Below are 26,918 nucleotides of genomic sequence, written 5' to 3'. Positions count from 1 at the left end.
TTGAGATACAGCTGTAAAATAATACCCTGGAAATTTAATGTGAATATTGAATGGATGGAAGATACAGATGTTCTGAAAGAAAAATCAAGCATGATGACTTTAACCTTTGTTATATACAGACTGTCCCAAAAGTCCCGGACCGGTTTAATATGTTCTAAACGACAACAGATAAATTAATAAGATTTGGTACAATAACACCACACCTAAAAATCTACTTTTTAAGGAAATATCAATTTTCTGTCATATCATGGGGACGTCCCGCAAGGAGTCAGAAGGAAATCTTAAATAGAGACATAGGTTGACATGTACATCAAATTAAAGGTCTTTACTAGCAAAATATAATGCCGCAAATTTGAACTCAAACGGACAACCGAGCCAAGAATGACAGTGGTTCAAAGATTCGTTTAATTTGCATTGCTATTATACGCTTACTCCTCAGGGGGTACAGCCCTAGGAATCGGAAGAAAATTGTTAACGTAAGCATAGGTCGATATGCACATCAAATTAATGGTCTTCATTAGTAGATTACAATGCCGTAAATTCAAGCTCAAAAGAACGACTGAGTAAAAAATGGAATTCGTTCAAAGATTCAAAATGGCAGATTTAAGAAATCTTTGAACGGCTGCCATTTGAGTAATCCGTTTGAGTTCAAATATGCGGCTTTATATTTTGCTAGAAAAGGTCGTAAATTTGATGTACTTGTCAACCTATGCTTCTATTTAAGATTTCCTTCTGACTCCTTGCGGGACGTCCCCATGATATGACAGAAAATTGATAGTTCCTTAAAAAAGTGTATTTTTAGGTGTGGTGTTCATGTACCAAATCTTATTGATTTATCTGTTGTTGTTTAGAAAATATTAAACCGGTCCGGGACTTTTGGGACGGTCTGTATAATTGAAAGGTGAATGAACTAAATATTCTTACAGCTAATATTAGCATGCTAATTTTCTAGGCTTTTACTCTTTAAGAAACAGAAAAATTAAGCCAAGGTTAATTAGCTTATAAATCTATATTGGAAATTTATAGAGATTTTTAATGGTTCGTAAATTTGACTGAGGCTGTATCCCTCACCCCCAGACGTTCATTCTAAGACTTAATGGGTAAATATCTTAAGCTGTTAGTATTCTAGTATCAAATATGTAGAAAATGCTTTTGAGTTGTTAAAGAAGTGAATAAATTAAAGTAATATCATGAATGAATGTGTTTAGAAAATCAGCACTCTGAAGAGTAGCATTCGGGTGCACAGAACAGAATTCAATTATATCAAATCATACTAGTTATGTGTATTCTTATTTACATGACATTTCCTGTTACATTTTAACGAGTAAAAATAATTGTTTCAAAAATCATCTAGATAAATCCCTTTATAAATCACAAAACATTCCTCTGAAGCGTTGAGTAAAAGTGAACAGACTAAGTCAAGAGGCGATTGGTGCAATCACATTCGAGATATTGAATGGGTTTCCTGAGCTGACATTGTTTCAGAAAGGTTAAATGTTTATTCTTTGTATTTCCAGTAATCCCTCCAGTTATACAGTTATATAATATATTTCCTTATTTGATTAGGTAGTAAAATATATCGATTAAACAGCTGTTTAACCGTTTTTCGTATAGCATGCCAATAAAGCTTGATACAGTGACGGCAGGTTTAATTTCATATCAATTATATAGCCTGTATAAAGATTTGTTTTAGTACTTTAATTTATTGGATAAACGTAAATGTTAGAGTTTAGAGTTTAAGTTTATATGTAGAACTCCATGACTTAGCAATAATACATGTTTAAGGGAAACCTTTCCGGTTTTAGAACCAATTTAAGTTTAATGTGAGACTGGAAAGGCAAAGCCTCTCTCACCAAGGGTGGTAAAACATAACGACTATTTAGCAGGACAATAACCTGAAGTGATATATTATGCTTCTTTTCATTAAATAACGTGTTTAATTCAGTTTAAGCTTATCGCAAACGTCTCAGGGTGTATTCGTTGGAAACTGTTGGTGTTCACCACTTCAAATATTATATTTTTTCCTACAGTCACCCGACAAAGTTGGCTTCCTTGTACTGTTTATAGTACAGAAAGCTGCTAATTGCTGCATATTTATACTTTGCCGTACGGTTTATACTTTGCCGTACGGTTTATACTTTGCCGCACATCAGGATTCCAACGAAACAACACAAAACAGCGTGGTTTTATTATGCACGCAATCCGTGTACGCTTGGAAATAGGTTGGCAACACTTAAAGATAAAAATACTATGAGCAGCTGATTGACTATTATAACTACTATTTAACCTGTCATTTCGTGTTTATAGTTTCGGTATTTCTGAACTTTCTGGACTTTTCTTTTAAACGTTTTTAAAACATTCCTACGATCTTAATAAACAAAGAAAATACCTTCAAAGCATTTTTTTAGGCGCGGAAACCACTTCAAATTAGAAAAACATACGGAACTATATTCTCAAATCGCGGAGCACATTTCTTGCTGAGGAAAAATAGCGGAGTGATACGGACCGCGGGTACTACTTTCTCTAGGGCACCATTTGTGTCGCCAGCTGAACCTAAAAACGTGTTGTATCGTGTTTGAAAGACTAATTATTTATATGCTTTATAGTGACTGTAGGAAAAATATAATGTGTAACACGAGTGAAAAAGGCCTTTGCTGCACTCGAGATCATTCCGCACTCGCCTGCGGCTCGTGCGTAAACATTGCTCTCGTGTGCAGCAAAGTGCCACTTTCACCACTAGTTACACAAATAACTATATACATTTTTGACGTATCACATAAAAAATGGTTACTATCAAAATGTATACCTAACGTTATCATAAAACTATTTGAAATATTCTTTTATTTAAAAGCAAATAGTTTTACGGTAATAATCATATTAGTATAAAACATTATCGATTTCATGCAATACACACTTTTGTTTATAATTTGTTTTACAAAGGAGTATTAAAATATAAGTTTTTTAAAAAGAAAAAGAGTTGACAGAATAACTGGTTTTATTTCAACCATGTTGAAAACAACATGTGTTAGTTATAGCTTTACCGGTAATGAAACCCCAGTTGCCATTTTAGAGCAATTAAACATTATAATGAGTACACTTGTAAGGGTACTAGACTACACTACAGGCTATGCTACAGCCATATTCCTTCAGTACCTCTCTCTACATTGACTATACATTCTTCTTATACAGGGTGTTCAAAAAGGACACAATTTACATAGGGATTCCTTGGGTCAAAATAAGATGAAAATCAAGAATACAATATTTTTTAATCGCTTTGTGAACCAAATATCCCCCATTTTGTATATTTTACTTAAATGGATCTTGCTTATATGGATCTTTATGAAACTTGGTATACAGCGTGGCTGAATAGTAACTTGCACCCCCTCCCCTTAACTTTTGGACATTTTGAGATATTTGAAATCGGTTTACCTTTTTAGATATTAAGTGCTACAATAATGATGGTAAATTTTGAAAATTTCGCCCATAGCCAAGAGGGGGTAGGTGGTAGCTAAACATGTTCAAATGACAAGGATAGTCGAGTTTGGTATAATTTTACAGGTTTTGACGAAACTAAACAACTGACATAAATAAAACCGAAATCAGACCACTAATAACAAAATGGTGCCCTAAAACGTTTTTTTTAATCGGACCATATATACAAAAATCTAAAAAGTTTGATTAAAAAATTAAAATGTTAATGTACAAAAATACAATATGGCGGATATCTGGTTAACGAAACGATTTTGGAAATAGTTTTATCTCACCTCACTCGATTTTCACCTTATTTTGACCCGAGGTACTACATAAATGATGTCCCAATCTTTTTGAACATCCTGTATAAACATTTATTTCACCGACCATTTTTTATTAAGATGAGGTTGGTCAAAAGGCCGGTTGGTCGAACTTTTGGATTTGTGTGGATAGAGTACGGATATTTTGGCATAGAGATGTAATATAAGTTAAAATCCCGCCGTGACTCGCTGAATTAAAATTCAGTTTAATGGGGGATTATCCACCCTTCAATGGTAAAAGATATGTCTCTATAACAACTCTCTTTAGATCTTTCTTTTTCTCTTCGACTCATTCTTTACTCATTAATTTTACCATGCTTTGTGTCCTTGCTACAAAAGGCGACAAAATATTCTCCGTAAAGCCTTTGATGTTTCGACAAACATTACGTCAACATACCACAACCTTAATTTTTTAATCTTTGAATATATTGAATGTGTCTTTGTCTACTGATATTTGTGTATTACAAGGGACTGTTATCTCTAAATTCATGAATACTATTTATACAAAACAATTCGGCTCTACATATTTTATTTTCGTTTGTATGAGAATAGTTGATCACTTATTGTATACATCGGTTAGTTAACTAATTTTTATGAATCTTTATGAATTGATAAACGATAGAATAAGAAAATCCTGATTTGTTATTGAGTATTACGGAAACTGATAGCAAAATAATCAAAGCAAAACTGGTTTACAAAATAATACTCCCTGAAATGATATTGACATAACATGCTCTGCCACACTTATGTTCTCTAAGGACATCCGTGACTAGATGATAAATGGACTTTGTTGGTGAAATATCTAATAAACGCTACAATACTTTGACTTCGTAGTTTCTACAATATAAGTGATCGCGATATGGTTAAGACTTACAGTAAATCGTGGACTAAAATAGTATTTGCTTAATGGGTTTTAGAGTTTACAAATCAAACCATGTATTGAGTGAGGCTTTCTTGTATGGATTCATACTTTTGTTTGATATTACAATTATAAAAACAAACTTACACTATTTTACCGTTGATGTGTTGTGTACACTTTGGGCTGGGGTATATTTAATACATAAATTAAATTTGCTCAAAAACTAAGCTTTATTCACAATTAGTCTACAACTGAAAACGTGTCAACCAAATTTAATCAGTAAAGAGTAGAGTACTAAATGACAGTAGCCTTATTCAAACTATGTTCACGCCACACATTAGTAAAGTTTTATAACGACTTGTTGTCAACCCCAACCGGAGAGTTTGACGTTGACTAGTTGAGGAGGAAAGGATGTAATTGGATCATATATCAAGAGTGACAGAGATTAGTTAGTCCTGCAGAAACCAGAGATTTATAAAAACCTAGGTGGTTAATTAACTATTTATACATTGTAAAATATATTACTGTACTAATTGCAACTACTGTACATGGAAAATTAAGTAACTTGACTTTTACCGTAGTCCCTTTGTATTAGAATTTTCATAAAACATTAGGATTCAAAAAGATTTGTTTAGCATATTGCAATGTGTAAAGTAAATTATATCAAGTTATTTGTAGTTATTAGTGGATTCTCGGATTCGATATCAATCCCAACTGATTGGGTTCTGACAATATAGTTGCGTATGTATAATCGGATTTCGTCTCATTTAGGCAAATCTATTCTAATATTAGGAATGTATTCAGTAATTGGAGGGTATCAAATGATAGTTATTCTGTAATACATACGTATTAATACAGATCATTAAAATTGAATTACAATGTAAAAAAGATACTAACTCAAACCTAGATTTTTACCACCCCACTGATGATCATCCTTTACAAACCAGTAAGCGTAAACGAAGCTGAAATAGACGCACTAAGGGTTCTCTGATTATGCATTGATCATAAATACTGTATACGGTAAGCAGTAAATGTCACGGTGCGTTATAGAATCTATAAACAATTTAATTACTGCAGTTTTGACAGGCTATTTGTCCTTCAAAACCATTGATTGTTCAAAGAACAATTAAATACAGATTAAAGGGTTATTGAGAATAATAAGGTGAAGTTCACAATTTGTTGACATTTATAATATGATACTTCCCAAAAACCTATTTTTAAAACGTGTGGCCAAAAAATGAATTCGAGGTTTTTTTGATAGTTCAGTGATGAATACAGTACAACAAGGACTGAATGTAGATTCAGGTCTTCCACGCAGTCTTTTTGTACTAAAAGCTTCTTACACTATTTATAGTGATTTAACTAAAGAAATATTTTAAAAATAAATTCTGTGTTACCGGTATCTCTATGACCGGCGTTACGAACTTTTTGAGGTACTGTACTTCCAGTAGCAGTTTAGATATGAAATTGTCATCACAACCATATCCACATTAATATTTGTCATTTTACCAAAAGTATTAAAGGTATTTTTAGTACTATATAAATAATTTTTAATATGTTTGAGGGGTACTAATTATAATTAAATTATCTCGTATCATAGAGATCAAATACGAATGAGAACTCATCTTCATCAATGATAAATCACAAGTAAGTTGATGATGGAGCTAAAGTACCTCCGGGTTGATTGCTGTGAAACACGTAATGTTGCTGGCAAATTAATGACAACAGCCGTGTAACGCACGCTTTCAAACCACGGCCAACTTCAAGATTTCCGCTCTTAGTTTTTTCTCTTCTAATTAATTGAAGAATATTATACGAATAATTTAATTGTAACTAGCTGTGCCCTATTGCACTTTTATTTTTTAAACTAATATCCCTACTGATAGTTTTGATAAAAATTACAGTTTTTAAGTAATAGTTAATTAAAGTTTATTTTAAATACAATATTTCAATAATAGTTTAGGTAAAAACAAATACAAATCAAGTTAGTAATTGTGTGCAACATTGCAGTGACTATCTTCAACGCGAACACTGTTCACTATTTGTATCGAACTACAATTGAAAATCCATCAAGTCACGTAGTTTTCCTTATGAAACTCTCAAGTGTTATCGATGAAATAGCCTTTTTATGGTAAATGGAATATAATACTAGCTCTAGAGAGTGATCAGATATTGTCAAGCAGCAGCTTAATTCCAAAAGAGAACATTCGACTGACCAAATTGATCAGATTTAAAACCTACATAAGTGAAAAGCTTACAGATGCTTACGAACTTAACGATATATTGATTATTGATTATTTTTTATTATTTAAAGCTGTTTTACTAGAGAATATATTTTTCAGGAATTTATTAACTTCTTATCTCCCTCCCTTTGAAACTTGTCAAAAACGTACGTTGATGTAAGATTGTTGTTATTAAATAGTAACCGGTATCTATTGTTTTCGTAGATTCCACAACGAGATTTCCATTTTTAGATTTTAGGATAATTGGTTTCTAAATTATATGACTGAATGCAGAATATTTGGCCCATGAACATGCCAAGTATTCAACTGTTCTGTAGGATCTTACAGACAGCTAGTTACTTTTAGCTTAAATAAACTTTGCCTCTTCGTTACTCAGGAAGCGGTCCTTGTTTTAAAGTTTCTCGGTTTCCATTTACATAATAAAGCATTTGAATGAATTTAAAATAACTTAGTTCAGTCGTTTGACAAGCAATTTTGTGAATTTAAAAGCTATTTATTTTTAATTGCCTGTGCTATTGTTAAATTATAAAGTAGATTATTTTCAGTTGCTTGACAAATTGTGAAATGTAAATAATAGTCTTCTGTATAAAATAGTACATTGCTGTTTGTTTTAGGTTTTTGATAAATACTAATAAAATGAGTCCCCAAAATAAACTTAATAACTTAAATTGTAAGTTTAGAGGTTTTTTTTAACACTCATTCAACTTTCCTTCCTATTGACATAATTACACTGAAAGCAGTTTACTTATTTCACCTACGAATGTATAAATTATTCTGATATTTCTATATTAATTTATTATTAACTGTGTTTTTTTTATGTACTCCCCACACAACATTACAAACCTCTGCTGTTTCCGTTATTTACATATAGACCCCAAAAGCAAACCAACGCTGTAGAAAACCTGCAGGTTAACCGAATTTCAATTGGTCTGATAGGATTTTCACTTAAATATTTCCGTTTAAACAAGAAATATTCGTTCCCCATTTAAATAGTATTAGATATAACGAGTACGAAGGGTTACTGCTATGGGAGACGTAAAACGTGTTCTTGATCAATCGTAAGATGGATAAATAAGTTTGCCAAATTAGATCAAAATTTATATATAAACAAGCAATCTAGTTTTCTTTTTCTCCCTAAGAATTACATGGAAATTTTAAATGTACAGTTTTTCAATTCCACCAGTAATCATTGTATTGTACAACAACGCTTCAATATACAAAATTATTAGTTTTTAGCCCCACATGATGGCCCAAAGTTGGGTATTTCAATGTTTTAAGAGCGAAAATTAAGAAAAACGAATTTTTAAAATTATAAAACCCCATAACACACCGTTTCCATATCCTAAAGTTTTTAAGACTCATTTAATCAAAACCGGGCCAAAATCTCTCATACATACATATACACATTTATAAATATTTTACGAATTGTTTTTTTTGCCTTCAGGGATATCAAAATGATATGTTAAATCGGTCCCGGGTCTATGTCTTGCCGTGCCACCTACAGCAATAGCTACTTCCTAAAGGAACATTTGCTAAAACTATGGAAGAATGATCAGCTGACAGCAGCCACAGCTGAAAATAGCGATGACGTCACTCTTCATCGCTCGTTGCCATGGTTACTAGTGTCGAACAGCTGGTTAGCCAATTTCTATCATGTTTGTTTTTGCAAATGAAATCTGAGGGTGCAAGTAATCCTCCAAACAATGAAACAGTTCAGAGGTTATGGTTATCATAGCGTTACTCATGTTTTTTTGTGTTCATCATAGTTTACGTTGTATATTATACAACCCCCTATAAAAAATACCCCTTTATAAATATTTAGACTAATTGAATAAAAATGTTTTACTGCTTTAGCGGGATAATCAATAATTCACCTAAATAATAGTATGAGATGTTTGTATTTGAAAGCAAAAATAGGTATATCGAAACCATTTTGTTCAGTTAACCCACCAAACCATAATAGGCCTACCATAGATAAGACAAAAATACAGTTCACGCATGGGCCAAAATATTTTTTGCGACTCTCGGTCAATTCCCGTTAGCCCTGCTCGAAAAACTGCTTTAGGTTGTAGTGAAAAATATACAATTTTCAATATATTTTTTAATTAAGAATACATATGGACTCAACTGTTGATTTTTCCATGGGTTAGTAGATTTGCCATTTGATTCTTTACACCGTTATTCCATAATAGTTATGTTTATTACTATTGTATCATTGAATTGAAGTACTCGCCTAGTAATCAAACTGTCATCTGGCGGTGATCATTGGAAAAGACTGTGGCTTTTTCATTATTTCAAACTAGGCTCAGCTGTCTGTGATCTTAGGACCTTTGATAAATGGTCCCTGGCCAAGGAAACAGAGTCTCTTAGTCTGTAACAAATCCAATCTAGGATTCTCAACCATTCTACACTCATGCTTTATTAATATTTGGATAAAGATTAGTTAGTCCTAGTTGCGTTCCGATCTTAATAAATAATCATAGTAGTTCTAGCAATGGGTGGAGACCACAACAAAAGGTTTTATATTTCAACAGCAGATAGTTCACTGTCTAAATTTTTACCTTGACCCCCTTACCTCAGATGCGATCGTGAAAAAAGATAAGGCATAGATTTTATTTAGCCATATAATACATATTGAAAATGCTCTACTAAAAAAACTAAAAACAGTACTTAAGCATTTTGTAACAAAACTGGAATATTGAATTTTCCTTCAAAAGAGACGGCGAACAGGTGAAATAACCTATATTTACAACAACAGACTTAAATAATTATATGCCCCACGTGCCAGAAGCAGTTATTCTGGTGTCACACGAAGCACATTGTCTCTTTATCAATTGACAACAGCGCTTCACAATTTGTGGCTCTTTTCCCGTGCGGCCAATTTTCCAGTTAGTTCTCTCTTCGTTGATTTTCATTCATTGAAGCAATTGTAAACGGAATCAATTGTATATCTTACACGTGCTATCGGGGCGGTTGTCACGTTTAAACATCTACAAGTGTTTTTCAATATCTTTGCAAGTAGACATCATGTTGTTAGCTATACATCCAATAATTATTCTTTATCAGTAACACGTTCTGTAAGATGTATTATCATATTCCTTCATGATGTACACTTTTGATCTATGTAAGTAATAACTATTAGTTACTAATTGATTTGTCGTGGACAGAGAACTGAAATACAAAGACAGTAATATTTCATAAAAGTCCTCTATTTTGTCTCTACTTGCCTAATAGGTGGAAGTGTAAACTGGGGGAGGTGAATAGCCCGAGCTCCCAGGACCAACCACTCTTAAAGTTGTAGTCCATTAGCTGCAGAAAACTCCCCTACGTAAATTAACTACTTCTTATTGTTAAAACAAGTGTATAAAAAGATATTCTGTCATTTTCATACACTGCAGTGTTTTCACATGTTTAACATAAAGTGCCAACTTACGCATTAGATTATGTATTTGAATTGTCCAAAAAGTACTTAAAATGGTTTTGTAATACCTGTGTTTTTGCATATACAGCTTTTACTGCTGTCTATACCTAAATACTGGATAGTGAACAGTTAAACTAATCAAATGTAAGTACTTCCTTTGATTTAAAATCTGTTTGCATGTTTAATTTCATTGAACTGTAATAGTGAGATGATAAAATAATATAGGCTTAGTCCTGAGCAAAGTATAAACATAAAATGGGGCAAGGATCTCATAAGATATAAACTCAAGGGTTGAGCACAACCAAGCAATATACCATAAAGAATTTCACTTATCCCTCACAGCTTACAGTTATTCATTAAAATAGAGTGTCATTCCTTATACTGAGTTTATACTTGCAGTGAAACGAAATTTTTGGTTTTTTGATTAAACTGTTTAAGATGCTAGTTTGTAAAATTGGTTCTTAGTGTAAGACAGCGATTTGGCGATCTGAAAATTCACTTATAAACTTCTTCCGAGCAATAAAAAGAGAAAGGTAAAGTTATAAATTCATTATAAAGGGGGAATGATTTCGAACACAAATAAATGACTGTAAAACTGTTTATTACAGAATTTGAGCTACTTTTCTACAGCACGAGCCACAGTTGTGCTAGGAAAATCTACGTTTTATTAATAAATATAAAATTTATACATCTGTTTTTTGTTTTAGGTGCGTTCAAGAATGCAGGATCAAGGACAGTAAGTATATTTTTCCTCAGTTAAAATTGTAAATCTTACAACTAAAAATACCCCCGCCGCAGCAAACCTGCCGACTAAGCGAATTTCCATTTGTCTGAATTGATTTTCAGTTAAATATATTTTAATAACATTAGGTTTAACGAGTACCTAGGTTTGCTGCTACAAGGAAACAAATAAAGTGTGTTTTTGAGTAAAATATTTATAGCTTAGTACAAAATAAATAAATTTGCCAAGTTTGATCAAAATATATCCATAAACAAGCAAACTACAACATTTGACAATATTCTCCATAAGAATAACATGGGAATTTTAAATTTACAATTTTTTAAATTTTCTCCGTTACTAATAGTCGAACAAAAATACTTTTATATACTAAATTATTTGTTTTTTAAGCTCTTTAAAAAGGTCTAAAGAGAAATCGGGAAATTTTGTGTTTTGAGGGTCAAAAGTGAGAAAAACCAATTTTTACCCCATAAAACCCCCCGTAAAGCCCCGTTCCCATGGTCCGATCGTGCTGGTTCGCGAACTCATTCAAGTTTATCCCGCTTTACACCTTTAAACCAAATTTCATCAAAATCGGACAAAAATTACTCAAGATATCGCGTTTACGGACGTATATATATATATATATATATAAGTCTATATATATATACATATATAAAAATTTTTACGAATGGTGTTTTTGGCCTCTGGGGACATCAAAATGAAAAAGTAAATCGGTCCCGGGTCTAGGTCTTACCGTGCCACCTACGGTAATAGCTACTTCCCTATAGGGAAATTCGCTAATAAAATATAGATTTTGTTATATAAACTTTGTCTATGTGTTTAATTATTACACTATGGGATTTCGACTAGAAAATTAGATAGAGTTTATGTGTTGGATACATTAATATCTGGAGCCTTTAATATTGACAACAGATCAATAACCCATCGCTTAAAATCAACACTAAATGTATTGTTTTTATTCATCTTTGACATTGACTTATCTAATTTACGCCACTCTTATTGATCCAGCCTATTAAAATTTAGGCTCACAACGTGGCGGTATTAATGAACCATTTACCTATTACGTCACTCAGTTAAATTTCCTTTTCACTCTTTTTGGATCTGATCAAATATTTCCCGATTAAACTCGGAATTAAGTAACCCTAAGTAACACAAGGTGTAAATCCTCAGAGATGAGACACTTCTCATACACAATTCATCTCTGACCTACATCATCTAACCACCTCTAACTTCCTCCGCTGATGGAACTGTGGGGCTGTAATGGCGACCACATCGAAGCATTTAGTAACCCAGGCTGTTTATTCGAGGATTTGTTAATGGAGATGTCTCATAGGTGCACCTGTCATATCATATAAAGTACTTCCAATGATTTTGGTCCCTAGGGTGTGAAAATCAGCTGTCGTAAACAGTTGTCAATTTTGATTGTGGTAATCGTATTGATCGAAATTATTTATCAACTGATTTGTTAGGTAAGCTTTTATTGTTGCATTGTTGACAATCGCTCGAAATATCTATGGTATGATGTACCGTGACACAGTCGTAATAGACTAAATAATTGAATCAGTTGCTATACAGCTGTTTATTTACATTAAAATAATTTAAAACAAGCTGGAAGGGAAGCTGGAAGCGTTTAGGGAGTCTTTACATAACAAATATTTCGTTTTCTAGCTTAGTTTGTTAATTAATGATGAAATGTGACAAAAATATAGTTCATTACACGGCCAAAAGGTGTCTTTTTATGCCCTAGGTATGAAATATAATATTTATCTATTACGTCACTTTTAGTCCGTCCTACTTAGCCGATTTATACAAATGAGATGTGATTCTAAAGATTAAAATCCAGTGCATGATCGAATGGTAATATAAAGGTGCTTTGGGTCTTCGCCCCCAAAGCCTTTGATTTATTTCTAGAATGCTGCAGAGGTCCAGTGCTGATGACCGACTTCTTTAAAAGCTGGTTTAAGCGTGAATTTTAGTTTGACAGCTTATTATTGGTTATCATCGGTCAAAATTTCAACTCCAGACAGATTGTAAAGAAGAAACAAAACAGATAATGAAAATTAATTGGAAAATGGGTTTTCCATATAGTTGTAGCCTGACTGAGATGTATTGATTCCTCTCTATAGTACGTTTCCAGTAGATATGAAAGGAAATGTTTTGAATATTGTAAATTTCTTTTTATCAGGGTGCTTTACGACCATTAGGGCTTAGTTCTATTAGGATTTAACTATGGTCCTAAACAAACAAACATTCATTTAATTTAATTTTTATTTGTTGGGGATTTTCTAGAATGTAAAATTTTTTCAGCCATGAAGTTATATCTAGAGTTAATTTAGGAATTTTATAGGTAATTAATTTAACTGAGTATTTAGTAATCACGCTCAAGATAACTTTTTAAATTCTGGCCTAAGGTTTATCATGTAAATTAGTCGTTCATATGAGCACGTGTCAACGTGTAAAACCCCGTGTATAAAAATGACATTTATCAGTGGATGGTTCATATTGGATCGAAAACAGTTTCACCAATACATACAAATTTATCTATTTACATATTTAATATTGATTCAACAGGAAAAGAAACTGAAACAGCAAAGGTGAACTAAGCGATTAACAGTCGTAATAGACATCTTAGGGTTTCATTTGTCTGATCCTTTATTATTTTTTGCTCTATGATGTACAATTGTGTAAGAAAATTCATTGATACATCATTAAACAGCATGACATTTTATGCTTGTCTTAGCCCATGGAAAAAGTCCACAAAATATGTCCAGACAATTTGGAAACATCCTGTATCTGATATGTATGTATATATATACACACACATATATATATATATATATTTATATATTAGTTCTATCTATAGATATATAGATCTTATATACAGAGTGTTTTTTTTAAAACTTGCATCTTTATTTATGTAAAAACCGCAATAGATAGAAATATGCAGTTTGCAGGAATCATCTATTGACGTAGAGAGCCCAATTGCTTTGAATTCAACGTTACATTCACATTCCCCCCCCTTTCCCCCACTGCCCCCAACTTAATTTTTTTAAATACCAAGGTACCCCTTGTGACATATCAAATGAAAAATAAATTTCACCAAACATTTTCTTTTTTCATGCTCTTTCATTTGATATGTCACAAGGGGTACCTTGCTATAAAAAAAATTAAGTTCCGGGGAAGGGGGGGGGGAATATCTTGCAAATTTATGAACCGATTTTCAATTTTTTTTCATCAAAAATTTTCTTTTTTCATGCTCTTTCATTTGATATGTCACAAGGGGTATTTTGGTATTTAAAAGAATTAAGTTGGGGGCAGGGGGGGAAAGGGGGGGAATGTGAATGTAACGTTGAATTCAAAAGAATTGGGCCCCCTACCTCAATAGATGATTCCCGCAAACTGCATATTTCTATCTATTGCGGTTTTTACATAAATAAAGATGCAAGTTTTTAAAAAAACACCCTGTATATAGGGAATATGGTTGAAAGGCGTGTTTTATTATATTCCAATAGTATGAACATTTCAATGCTAACCATGAAGTTATTTGTATATAACACGAACAAATTGTAATCTATTTAGTAATACTGCATATCGGAATAGTATCGAGAGATAAAAGAAATAAAGAACCATCCTGTTTTCTAAAAGAATACAGAAAAAACTTTTTGTTACAATGATCTTACTAGGTTCTATTACTATAGGTTAATTGAGAAGTTGGTTTTAAAAGCTAGCCACTAGGGTTGGATGTCGAAGTCTTCAAGCACTGCGACAGTTGAATTTCACTAATTATTCATGTTCTTGTTACAGGACAACCAGGATGAAGATGTGCGAGAGCTTCATAGCCTAAAGCCCTTCACTGACAGTAAGTTTGCTACTCAAGTTCTCTGTGATTTATGTGATACAGCTTTGTAGTCTAAAACAGTTTCAACTTATAATTAGCAATTTGGTTGTCGCGTGACGTTAAATATTCTGATTTGCCGCGTTCGTTGTATATGTTTTATTATTTGTTAAAGTTTTAATATTTTAATAAATTCGTATATTGCTATCGTAATTTTGATTACTTTCATTGATTTATAGTATAATGATGAGATAGTTTAATCATTCATGTGAGTTGCTGTTGTGAAATAAATAATTACCCTCTCTGAACTCTGCGGAAATAATGACGCACTTGAGCTAAGCTCAAGTTCCTGCAAATTACTGCACATTTCTAACTATCCCATGACATAATATTTGATTATGGTGATACAAAAAATCCATATTAAATTGGTTAGTAAATATAAACTATAAGGATAAAGTCTAGTATTATACATTAATTCGAATTGAATACGAAATTTTCCAAAACTATCGTACCGGCGTATTTAAAATAAGTATTTGAATTGTGCCTTAGTTTAAAAGTTTTATTTTTATGAGGGAATCTTAGGGCCAAAAGTTTCTAACCTCCCTACCATAGTGAGGTCCCCCATCTAGCTGGAACCATACGCCGTTGAACTATAGGTGGAACTATTTGGTTTTCTAGCATACAGGGTGATTTGTACTCAGTGTGACAAAAATTTTTGATGTAAATACAAAGTAAATGAAGTGTGATGATGCATATCAAATGTTCCAAGTCTCAAAATTAGCTTCACAAAAAATTATTTTATGTTTTTCAAAAATAACCATGCTTTTGAAATTAATACAGCGATTTCTCAATTACCTGTATATGGATTTGTGTAGATAATGTCATTTTTGTGTTCTACATTAAATTTAGAACAAGAATAATTAAAAATGACGGAGGATCAGTTGTAAAAACTCCATTGGAAATAGATTCAAAGATAAAGATTAAGATGTTTGATAAAAATTTTAAAAACAATGGTCCATTGCATTTTTCACACCCTGTATACAAGAAAGTGTCGGAATATGTTAAAAACTGCGCCATTTTATAATTTTTAGCAAACATCTTAATTTTTATCTTTGAATCTATTTCCAATGGAGTTTTTACAACTGATCCTCCGTCATTTTCTATTATTCTTGTTCAAAATTTAATGTAGAACACGCATTATCTACTCAAATCCATATACAGGTAATTGAGAAATCGCTGTATTAAGTTTAAAAGCAGGGTTATATTTGAAAAACATAAAATAATTTTTGGGAAGCTAATTTTTAGACTTGGAACATTTAATATGCATCATCACACTTCATTTACTTTGTACTTACACCAAAAAAGTTTTGTCACACTGAGTACAAATCACCCTGTATAAACTTCAGAGATTAAGTTTCCGTAAATAAAAAGGGGACATATAAAAGAAATTCCCATTGTGTTCCAAAATTCCCATTTATACATTGATTAAGATTTTGCGGTTGTTGCGTGCGTGTTTCCTCTTCCCATTGTGGGTTTTCACCGTCCCAATAATGGTAATTGTGCATATTGACGCTGTTAACTAAACAAAATTACGCTTCATCAGAAAACACAATAGTATACAAAAGTACTCTGTTGTCATCACAACGGCGCATAATTTTATCACAGAACTCCGACCTCCTGTCATAATCATCTTGATTTAGTTCTTGGCCTAAAATGTATAATCTATGTTGGCTTTCAAAACATTTCCGATAGAACTAAAATTCACTTCGTGTACCTGTGCTGCTTTCCTAAGAGGTATGTGAGGGTCTTCAATTAAGGATTTCAAAACTTCAAATGAATGCTCTTCTGTAATGGTCGTTGGCCTACTAGACTTTTGCCAACCTTTCACAATACCTATCATCTGAAAACGTTCAATCATATACCTAGCCGTAGAAAAGCTTATAGGGCTTCTTTTTGTCTGGAAATATAACAAACTTCTCTATAGAATCTTATACAATCTCCATAGTCTTAATAGAATCTTATAGAATCTGCATAGCCACGCATCATTAATAGAGTAACTCGTTCTTATTCAGAAAGCTCCATGGAATATTCAGTAAACCAGCACAATTACAAATTACACTTACGTAGTACGATTAATTTCTAAGTCTGTCTAAAGAGATTCAGCAATAACCTTTCTAACAAGGCGTTGTGTTAAAAGTGAGTGATTGTAAACATGATGTAATTCAGCAGTTTTAAATCGATTTATTAGTTTATTTTTGTAATGTTTTAATGGCTGTTGCTCTGTTAAGATTACAATGATAAATCAATATTTACCTTACCAGTTGTTAAATTTGATTCATTATCGTTTATAATCCAGTGTAACACATTCGATTTTACCACATTTTCTAAGCCTATTTGCCCATTTGCATTTTTAAAGCGTTTTAGGCCGTCAATATTCAAACGTTGGTCGTAAATAAATATCCAACACACCGAACGTTTCCTTTCAACAATACCTTTATAACAAAGGGACACAACATGGGTTTCTTCGTTTTAAATTTTGGAGTTGCCCCACTTCTACCCTAAAAGAACGAGGGGACAAAATTTGGATTTCCTGCAAAACGCTATAAAAGTCATCATATAATGATATGTTGACGTTCCAAAATGTTATCTTAAGCAGTTAAAATTTATTTTTGGGCGTGTTAAGACTTTTTCAACACTCTGTAAATGTATGAATTTGAATAGATGATGTTTTTGGATTATGGGGACTTCAAAACTAAAAAGTAAATCAGTCTCGGGTCTAGGTTTTACTATGAGACCTACGGTACACATAGTACTTGGTACGGTTACTCAACGGCTTATTTTCTATATTGGATATTCGTCAAGAACAGCTATTTTTTAAATGTAATAAATATCATGTCAAATGCCCCAAACTGATGCTCGTTGAATTAATACAATACAAGTGACAAATGGAGACTATATTTCACCCAAACGCTTGATACAATATCACATGAAATATGGCTTCATTATGTTTTACCAATTTGTTTTCGTTTTTACTTGTTATCATACAAATACCAATAGTTATGGAAAATAATGCAAATTTTTTAAAGTAGTAATTTTAATTAACTGTGTATATAGACGTCTGTGACGTAAATATTTCGTGCTGCATTAAACAAACGTTAAGCTATAAGTAAAATATGTCAAACATCAAAACTATCTGACTAAATATAAGATAGGCTATCACTATTATCTGATGGATAATATATACATAACAATGATTAATAACAATAATAAAACGTAACCATAAATTATTAGTCATAATAGAAATTCTTCATTTATTACGGTGAAATGGTGTAGGGATTTGGTATCACAATACAACCACAACAGACAAAATAGTATAATAATAATTACTATAACAAAATAAATTTTATGAAAATATTAATTCCAATAAAGAAAAAATTCTAAAACAAACCATACAACAACTGATATATACAGGGTGATTTGTACTCAGTGTGACAAAATTTTTTTGGCTTAAGTAAAAAATAAATGAAGTGTGATGATGCATATCAAATGTTCCAAGTCTCAAAATTAGCTTCCCAAAAAATTATTTGACGTTTTTCAAAAATAACCATGCTTTTAAACTTAATACAGCGATTTCTCAATTACCTGTATATGGATTTGAGTAGATAATGTCATTTTCGTGTTCTACATTAAATTTTGAACAAGAATAATGGAAAATGACGGAGGATCAGTTGTAAAAACTCCATTGTAAATAGATGCAAAGATAAAAATTAAGATATTTGATAAAAATTTTAAAAACAATGGTCTATTGCATTTTTCACACCATGTATACAAGAAAGTGTCGGAATATGTTAAAAACTGCGCCATTTTATAAGCTTTCCAACCATATGCTACACTATTGAGGTTTATGCCTGCTTATGTACGCATTAATGGTTTGAAGACTACAAAGCATGGTGTCTTTAACATTTGAAACATAGAAAGTCGGCATGTATTAAGTAAAAGTTGTATTTTTGTTTCAGCTTGAACAGTAAAAACAGTAAAAAAGTTCCCTGTTTTCTGGTATTCAAACCACTAAAACAAACAAAAAAATATCTAAACCTCAATAGTGTAGCATATAGTTGGAAAGCTTATAAGATGGCGCAGTTTTTAACATATTCCGACACTTTCTTGTATACAGGGTGTGAAAAATGCAATAGACCATTGTTTTTACAATTTTTATCAAATATCTTAATTTTTATCTTGACACATAGACAAGGTCATCAGTGACAACCCAAATCCACTTGTGGGAATTTTTTACCAAAATGTCAACGTTTATTCTATATCTCATCACAGAGGGATATATTGTTACAAAAATTACCTCTGACACATAGACAAGGTCATCGGTGACAACCCTGATCCCCTTGGGGGAATTTGTTACCAAAATGTCAACGTGTATTCCATATCTCATCACAGAGGGATATATTGTTACAAAAATTACCTCTGACACATAGACAAGGTCATCGGTGACAACCCTGATCCCCTTGGGGGAATTTGTTACCAAAATGTCAACGTGTATTCCATATCTCATCACAGAGGGATATATTGTTACAAAAATGACCTCTGACAAATAGACAAGGTCATCGGTGACAACCCTGATCCCCTTGTGGGAATTTGTTACCAACATGTCAACGCGTATTCCATATCTCATCACAGAGGGATATATTGTTACAAAAATGACCTCTGACAAATAGACAAGGTCATCGGTGACAACCCTGATCCCCTTGTGGGAATTTGTTACCAACATGTCAACGTGTATTCCATATCTCATCACAGAGGGATATATTGTTACAAAAATGACCTCTGACAAATAGACAAGGTCATCGGTGACAACCCTGATCCCCTTGTGGGAATTTGTTACCAACATGTCAACGTGTATTCCATATCTCATCACAGAGGGATATATTGTTACAAAAATGACCTCTGACACATAGACAAGGTCATCAGTGACAACCCAAATCCCCTTGTGGGAATTTGTTACCAACATGTCAACGTGTATTCCATATCTCATCACAGAGGGATATATTGTTACAAAAATGACCTCTGACAAATAGACAAGGTCATCAGTGACAACCCAAATCCCCTTGGGGGAATTTGTTACCAAAATGTCAACGTGTATTCCATATCTCATCACAGAGGGATATATTGTTACAAAAATGACCACTGACACATAGACAAGGTCATCAGTGACAACCCAAATCCCCTTGTGGGAATTTGTTACCAACATGTCAACGTGTATTCCATATCTCATCACAGAGGGATATATTGTTACAAAAATGACCTCTGACACATAGACAAGGTCATCAGTGACAACCCAAATCCCCTTGGGGGAATTTGTTACCAACATGTCAACGTGTATTCCATATCTCATCACAGAGGGATATATTGTTACAAAAATGACCTCTGACACATAGACAAGGTCATCAGTGACAACCCAAATCCCCTTGTGGGAATTTGTTACCAACATGTCAACGTGTATTCCATATCTCATCACAGAGGGATATATTGTTACAAAAATGACCTCTGACAAATAGACAAGGTCATCGGTGACAACCCTGATCCCCTTGTGGGAATTTGTTACCAACATGTCAACGTGTATTCCATATCTCATCACAGAGGGATATATTGTTACAAAAATGACCTCTGACAAATAGACAAGGTCATCGGTGACAACCCTGATCCCCTTGTGGGAATTTGTTACCAACATGTCAACGTGTATTCCATATCTCATCACAGAGGGATATATTGTTACAAAAATGACCTCTGACAAATAGACAAGGTCATCGGTGACAACCCTGATCCCCTTGTGGGAATTTGTTACCAACATGTTAACGTGTATTCCATATCTCATCACAGAGGGATATATTGTTACAAAAATGACCTCTGACACATAGACAAGGTCATCAGTGACAACCCAAATCCCCTTGTGGGAATTTGTTATGTTTACGTATATGCCATATCTCATTACAGCGAGATATTTGTTACATAAATTACCTTTGACACATAGACAAGATCATCAGTAACAACCTAGATCCCCTTGTGGGAATTTGTTACCAGCATGTCAACGTGTAAGATGTTAACGTATATTCCATATCTCATACAACAAGATATATTGCTACATAAATGACCTCTGACACATAGACAAGGTTGTTACCAACTTGTCAACCGGCGTTCTGTACCTTACCACAGAGTGATATATTGTTACACAAATAATCTCTTACACATAGTCAAAGTCATCAGTAATAACCAAGATTTCCTCTGTACAGAGATAATTTGAACTTAAAATTTGTATTATCTATAAGCATGAAAGGTGTTTGTTGTCAATCAATTTTTTTTTCTATTCAGTCTGTGACAAATGCTTTCATGTTTTGAAAATTAACTTAGTAAACTTAGGGTTAGTTAAAAATGTTATTATTGTATCTTGTTTATCTTTGTGATTGTACTTTAACCATTATCTACAGACTTATAACTATTTCAATGTAATACATTAGTATATTTTTTATAATAAACTAATAGAGAATTTTGTTCAAGGGTTCTAGCTCCTAATTTTATATACTGAATCTCTTATTGTATATCTTTCCAAACACATTGTTTTATGACAGGCGTTCCTCGACCAATCTCGAAACGGAAAGTAAGAAAAACTAACAGCAAATAACCCTTTCGCTATACTTATTTCTTACTGCCTGAACAGTATTAACAGGTTGTTTTATGGTAAGTGCTTGAAAACTAATCTCGTTACGCAAAACGTGGATAGTTAACCCAAATTGACCTTTAATTAAATTTTTATTCCTTAACAGTAATTAGGAGTGTGGCATTTAATACTGTCTATAAAGTACAAATCGTTTAAACTCATGTTGTAAACATGAGTTTCCTAATTTGTACTTTCTTTATGGAATTAGGTATGTTGTTATCATTTAAAAATAAAAACTGATTATTGTAACCCCCCCCCCCACCTAATTTCTCATAAGTAATAATGGTCAAGTATGAAATAGAAGAACCACGTTTTGTAAACATCAAAATGCGGGACAGAGCCTCGCGAAATAATTAGCTTAATTAAACTAATGCTCAAAACGTAAGGTAACACAGTCCCAATTAAAATGGATACAGTGTGCACACAACTCTGCATTTTAAGTACACTAACTTGGTGAAATTTAACTAGAGAGAAATATTTAACAGATTTAGATATATTATAAGGCTGTTATCGTCATTAATCTTTGTGGGCTAAGTGCAGTTACTATAATATTAATCTTAGTACCGAAAATCTAACTAAACAAAGAGCACAAATGATTGTAAAATCTGAAAATAATTAATCAGAAAAAGAAAATGCCTCTTTATTCAAGTAACTCCAAAAAGCGTTTGAGTTAATTTTAACGCTAACAGTATCTAAGTATCATGCGCAAAACCAATGTGTTTAATTCAACTATTTATATTTTACACTGTTCAGTCTAAACAGTTTGTGAGCAAAGGAAAGGGCTTTCATTAAACTATGGGTACAGTATTTTTGTGTGTGTTTAGATGTTAACAGTTTTATTTTAGCCTGTCATTATTAATTACTCAACACATTAAACAACCAAGTTTTTGACCGAACCATATCCGAATTTGTATCTATTTGGAGGATAACCACATGTTATTCTAAAAGCAAGTTACCTATCTGCAGACAAAAACATAAATATAAACATTTTTAGGTTTTTTATCTTCTCCCAAATTGCAATTTATTTTTTATAAGTTTTCGTACCAACATTTCAAGCCATGCAAAAATAACTTCTATAATCTTATTATGCTTAAATAATATACAGAAAACGTCAATAGTAAACACAAAATAACAGTATTTGCATAAATTTGCATCACATATGACTAGCTTTCCTTTTGGAAAAAAGTACTAGTAGCCCTTATAGTGACTTATTAATTTCTTGTTGAAATGTACATATGGGATTCATGTATTGATTTCAACAAAAAAAAAACCTTTTAATCGCTTGATCTTTTAACATTATTTCAAATATATATTAATATTTTAAAGTTAACATTTGTCTGTCATACATAATTTTTTCCATATAGGCTACCTCAAAAGCAATTGCTGAAACCGGGGTGAATTTCGCAAGGATAAAGGCCCAAAAATTCATTCCCTGGTGATGACACATTAAAATAACTTCAAGCAACAGAGTGTTGCAAAGTTAAGAACGTTTTATAGCCAAGTTTCCAATTGCTTTTGAAATGAAGCTTGATTGCCATCAGTTTGATTTGTTTAGGAACTCATATTCGCAACAGTCGTATGCTGGTGACATTTATGGCACCCATTATCTGGGAATGGACTGTTATCCACAAAGTCTACTGTAAATAAATGTTTTATGGTTTCAATAAATGGCAATGCTTATGTATGCAGGTTCTACCTTAGTTTTGATAAAATCATAGTCAATACATATTAAAACCAACGGAATCAGTCAACATTCAATTGGGTATGATGGGGATTAAAGTTTTTAAATGAAGGAAATCAAAACTAAACCTATTTTATAAATCCCTTTACAATCGTGAATGTTGATACAGTATAAGCGAATACATACATTTTAATTGGCAATTTACTTTTATTTGCAATCCGTAAGAACAGCAACACTTTACAAACAATCAAAATGCAATGTTTAGCCGACTATTATTACTCTGTAGCGAAATTACTTGTTAAACGAAGTTGTGTGTAAAAGAATTTCCAGGAAGCTAAAAAAATCCCAGCAGGCTAGTTAAAACATCAACAGCTTGTTTAATGGATTACCCAAAAACATTAGCCTATTTCTTTACAGAAAGATTTTCCGGAGTTAAAATGCTTCATTCTCTTAGCAATTAGAATGTGATAAATCTTTTGAAACTATCACAATTTACCTTAAAAATAAATAAATGAGATATTCAATATTGCGAATGAATAGCATAACCCAGATAGATATAAACTTTTAGTTTTTGTTTTAATTAGGTGATTTACTGTTTCTTTCTATTTAACTTTGATGAGTAAAGAATATTTAACACCGCAACATGCTATTATGATATAAGTTATAGTAATCATTGTAATACTTATCTCAAAACACTCAAATTAAAAAGACCAAACTTTGCCACATTTTAAACTAAGATTAATCCTGTTAGGATACAAGCCAATTAACAGTATTGAATGTAATAGTATTTATTATCAATTCATTAAAGACATATTAGTTCCCAGGTTTGGTCTTTTAAAATATGGTTTTAACAGACTCTAGAAGCATTATAAGTTTATAAAAAATATTTTTTAATGGCTCGAAATGTTGGTACAGGACTAATACTTATAACAAGTAATTTGTTTGCATTTTGGAAAAAAAACTTTAACAAACAAAATACAAATTCTGAATTACAGGGTAGGCCTAATTATTTGAAAACCAACCTGTATTCAACACGGACTTATGTCGGTAAAATACTGTGATTGCTCATTAATTACTACAGTATTTGACAAAGACCAAACGGATAAAATCAATAGCAGTGTATATATCCATAGTGCTTTACCTCACCACATCATAGGAACTAAACTGAAATGTTTACGAAAAAAAGTAAAAATACCCCGCTCAGCAAACCTGCATAATTTCAATTTGTTTGATTAGATTTTAAGTAACATTTTTCCATTAACAAGTCATATTCATCCCTTCTTTAAGTGAAATTATATTTAACGAGGACTTAAGTTTGCTGCTACAGGGAAGGGAATAGTATTTTTCATTACTAGGGCCAAAAGTGGCATTTTCCGTCGCGAAATATATAGTGAAATATATGCACGAAAATTGAGCATTTCAGTGTTTTAATGGTACAAATTTGGAAAAGACTTGAAAACACACAAAATAAAACACAAACATAAAACTTTGAACCAATAGTGTTTTTGGCATGTGGGAACATCAACACAAAGCTAAATAAGCCCCAGGTCTTTCCGTGCTGTCTACGCTAATAGCTGTTTTCCCTGTAGGTAAATTCGCAAAATGACTGGAAATCGAGATAAATTTAAAGGATAATAGTAAAAAAATAATGACTTGACCCATAAAGGCTTGTTTTAAATTGTGTGACTGTCAATTGTGAGAAACATTTGGGAAATATCTCTTTGCCCGTTCCTGAAAGCCTCTTGAATATAAGGAAAGAACAATAATAGCCTCGCTGTATATCCTTAGTTTAGGATAACTCAAGTAACTAATAATGAGTAAATAATAGAATATCACAAAGATTACTCTATAAACTAGATATTCAACCATGTTCAGAAAAGTCCAACAATATTTAGAGATTATTAGTGATAAACCTGTTTGAAATTATGGGGTAAAGTTTTGTCACCAGAAGTTGTTTTAAAGATATTCCCTAAATCTGTTTCAGATAGGAAACGCAAAGTCTTACCCCAAACCAACTTAAAAGTGTCTCTTTTATAGTTGAAAGCATTTCGATGTAGCCAAGCAGTGATGTGATTTATGACTGAACGGTATTGATTTAATTCCATATAATACATTCACGGTGTATAGTGTGACACAGAACAGTAGCATTGTGTATACATTAGAGCACATTAATCATATCATTTTCTTAAGGTATAATTCAGTAAACCAAATCATATTAGTCATACCTAATTCCACAAACAGAGTAGTTTTCTTTTAAATCCGTAACTTTTAAAGCCAATAAACTTTGGTTGCCATTTAAACATATTTGGATACAAATTTCATTAAACGGATGGGTTTATAAAATGTTTCAAGTATTTCAAAATTTTGTTACTGTAGGTTTGATAGACCTAGAGTCGTAACGGTTTCTTGCTTGTCAACTAATTATTAATAAATATCAAAGTTTTTAGCATAACGTAGATTTTTGCCTTTCGTCAATTCACTTGTAATGTTAATAAATGGCAAATAACAGTAAATACCTCTAAAATATTGATCCTATTTGATTCGACAGTTTTCGTATCTGTTAGAGTAGGCTAACGTGTAAAAAATACCATCAATACTTACTGTAAAGGTAATGAACTACAAAGTGCAAAGTGGGAATATTTCACTATATATAAATGCACCTTATGGCTATCTCATTGAGAAACGGAGTTATTTCCCTCAATTATTTTCATGACAACTAACTCAATTCATGTGTATGAAGATTGTAAGTAAGTAACATTTTTACCATGGAAACATAATCAACATTTAAATTATAATTAAATACTTACATTCAATTATTTTAAAAAACTTTTTAAAATGTCTAATTGTATTTTTCAGATCTTATATCGATGCAAAAGAGCAGTGCTCGAGTTTTCAGTGATGTGAATGGCCACCGGGAAGGTCATATTGAAAACAAACACCAAGGTAAGTAAGTGTAAATATATTCGGCGCTAAAACCTGAAGACGAAAACACTGATTTCTTTGAGCTGTTTGATTTACATTTCGATTAAAAAACTCGTGTACAAAATAATATAGAGTTAGAATTTGATTTTCCCTTCATGGACATACACACTTATTTTAACTGTTGCCACAATATGTTTGGGATCATTTAGCCTTTCTCCATTCAATGCCTGTAGTAGTCCAAGATCAATTACAAAGTTGATCAAGAGCTGCAAAACAATCGTTTGGAAATGGTCGTGCTAAAGCAAGCCTTGCAGTTCTAGTAGATATAAGCTACCGTTATACAGGGTGTCCCGGAGCTCTCTAACAATATTTTAGGGCATTGCTCCTGGGCAAGAAACATACCTAAATATCATATTTAAATTGTCCGGAAGTCCTTAGTTACTCACACAGCCGCCATTTTGTTTTTTCCAGTTATTAATTTTTTTCTAAAGAATGGTTAAACATACGAAATGGAAACTTTGCACAAACATTAATGACAACTAGACAAAGCTACAAAAAAATTATGAAGATTTTTCAAATTCATAAAACAAAATGGCGACCATTTAAAATGTTGTTTCTTAAATAGCTCAAAAACCGTTGATTTTATAAAAATTTTAAATGGCCGCCATTTTGTTTTATAAATTTGAAAAATCGTCATAAT

The 26,918-nt window shown here is 32.3% G+C and overlaps 1 protein-coding gene across 1 annotated transcript in view; it reads left to right on the top strand.

Moving 5' to 3' along the window:
• Positions 1 to 26,918, top strand: part of LOC128998669 (uncharacterized) — a 98,193-nt gene that overhangs the window by 47,485 nt on the left and 23,790 nt on the right. Inside the window, exons 3-5 of the mRNA XM_054424901.1 lie at positions 11,022 to 11,050; positions 14,861 to 14,915; positions 26,153 to 26,239. Of these exons, the coding sequence (XP_054280876.1) occupies positions 11,022 to 11,050; positions 14,861 to 14,915; positions 26,153 to 26,239 (171 nt within the window). The remainder of the gene's footprint in view (positions 1 to 11,021; positions 11,051 to 14,860; positions 14,916 to 26,152; positions 26,240 to 26,918) is intronic.

The sequence above is a fragment of the Macrosteles quadrilineatus genome, unplaced genomic scaffold (genome assembly GCF_028750875.1).
Source record: "Macrosteles quadrilineatus isolate MER2022 unplaced genomic scaffold, UCM_ALF_1.0 Scaffold_7__1_contigs__length_78375512, whole genome shotgun sequence".
Lineage (NCBI taxonomy): Eukaryota > Metazoa > Arthropoda > Insecta > Hemiptera > Cicadellidae > Macrosteles > Macrosteles quadrilineatus.
This window is presented reverse-complemented; position numbering and strand designations above follow the sequence as displayed.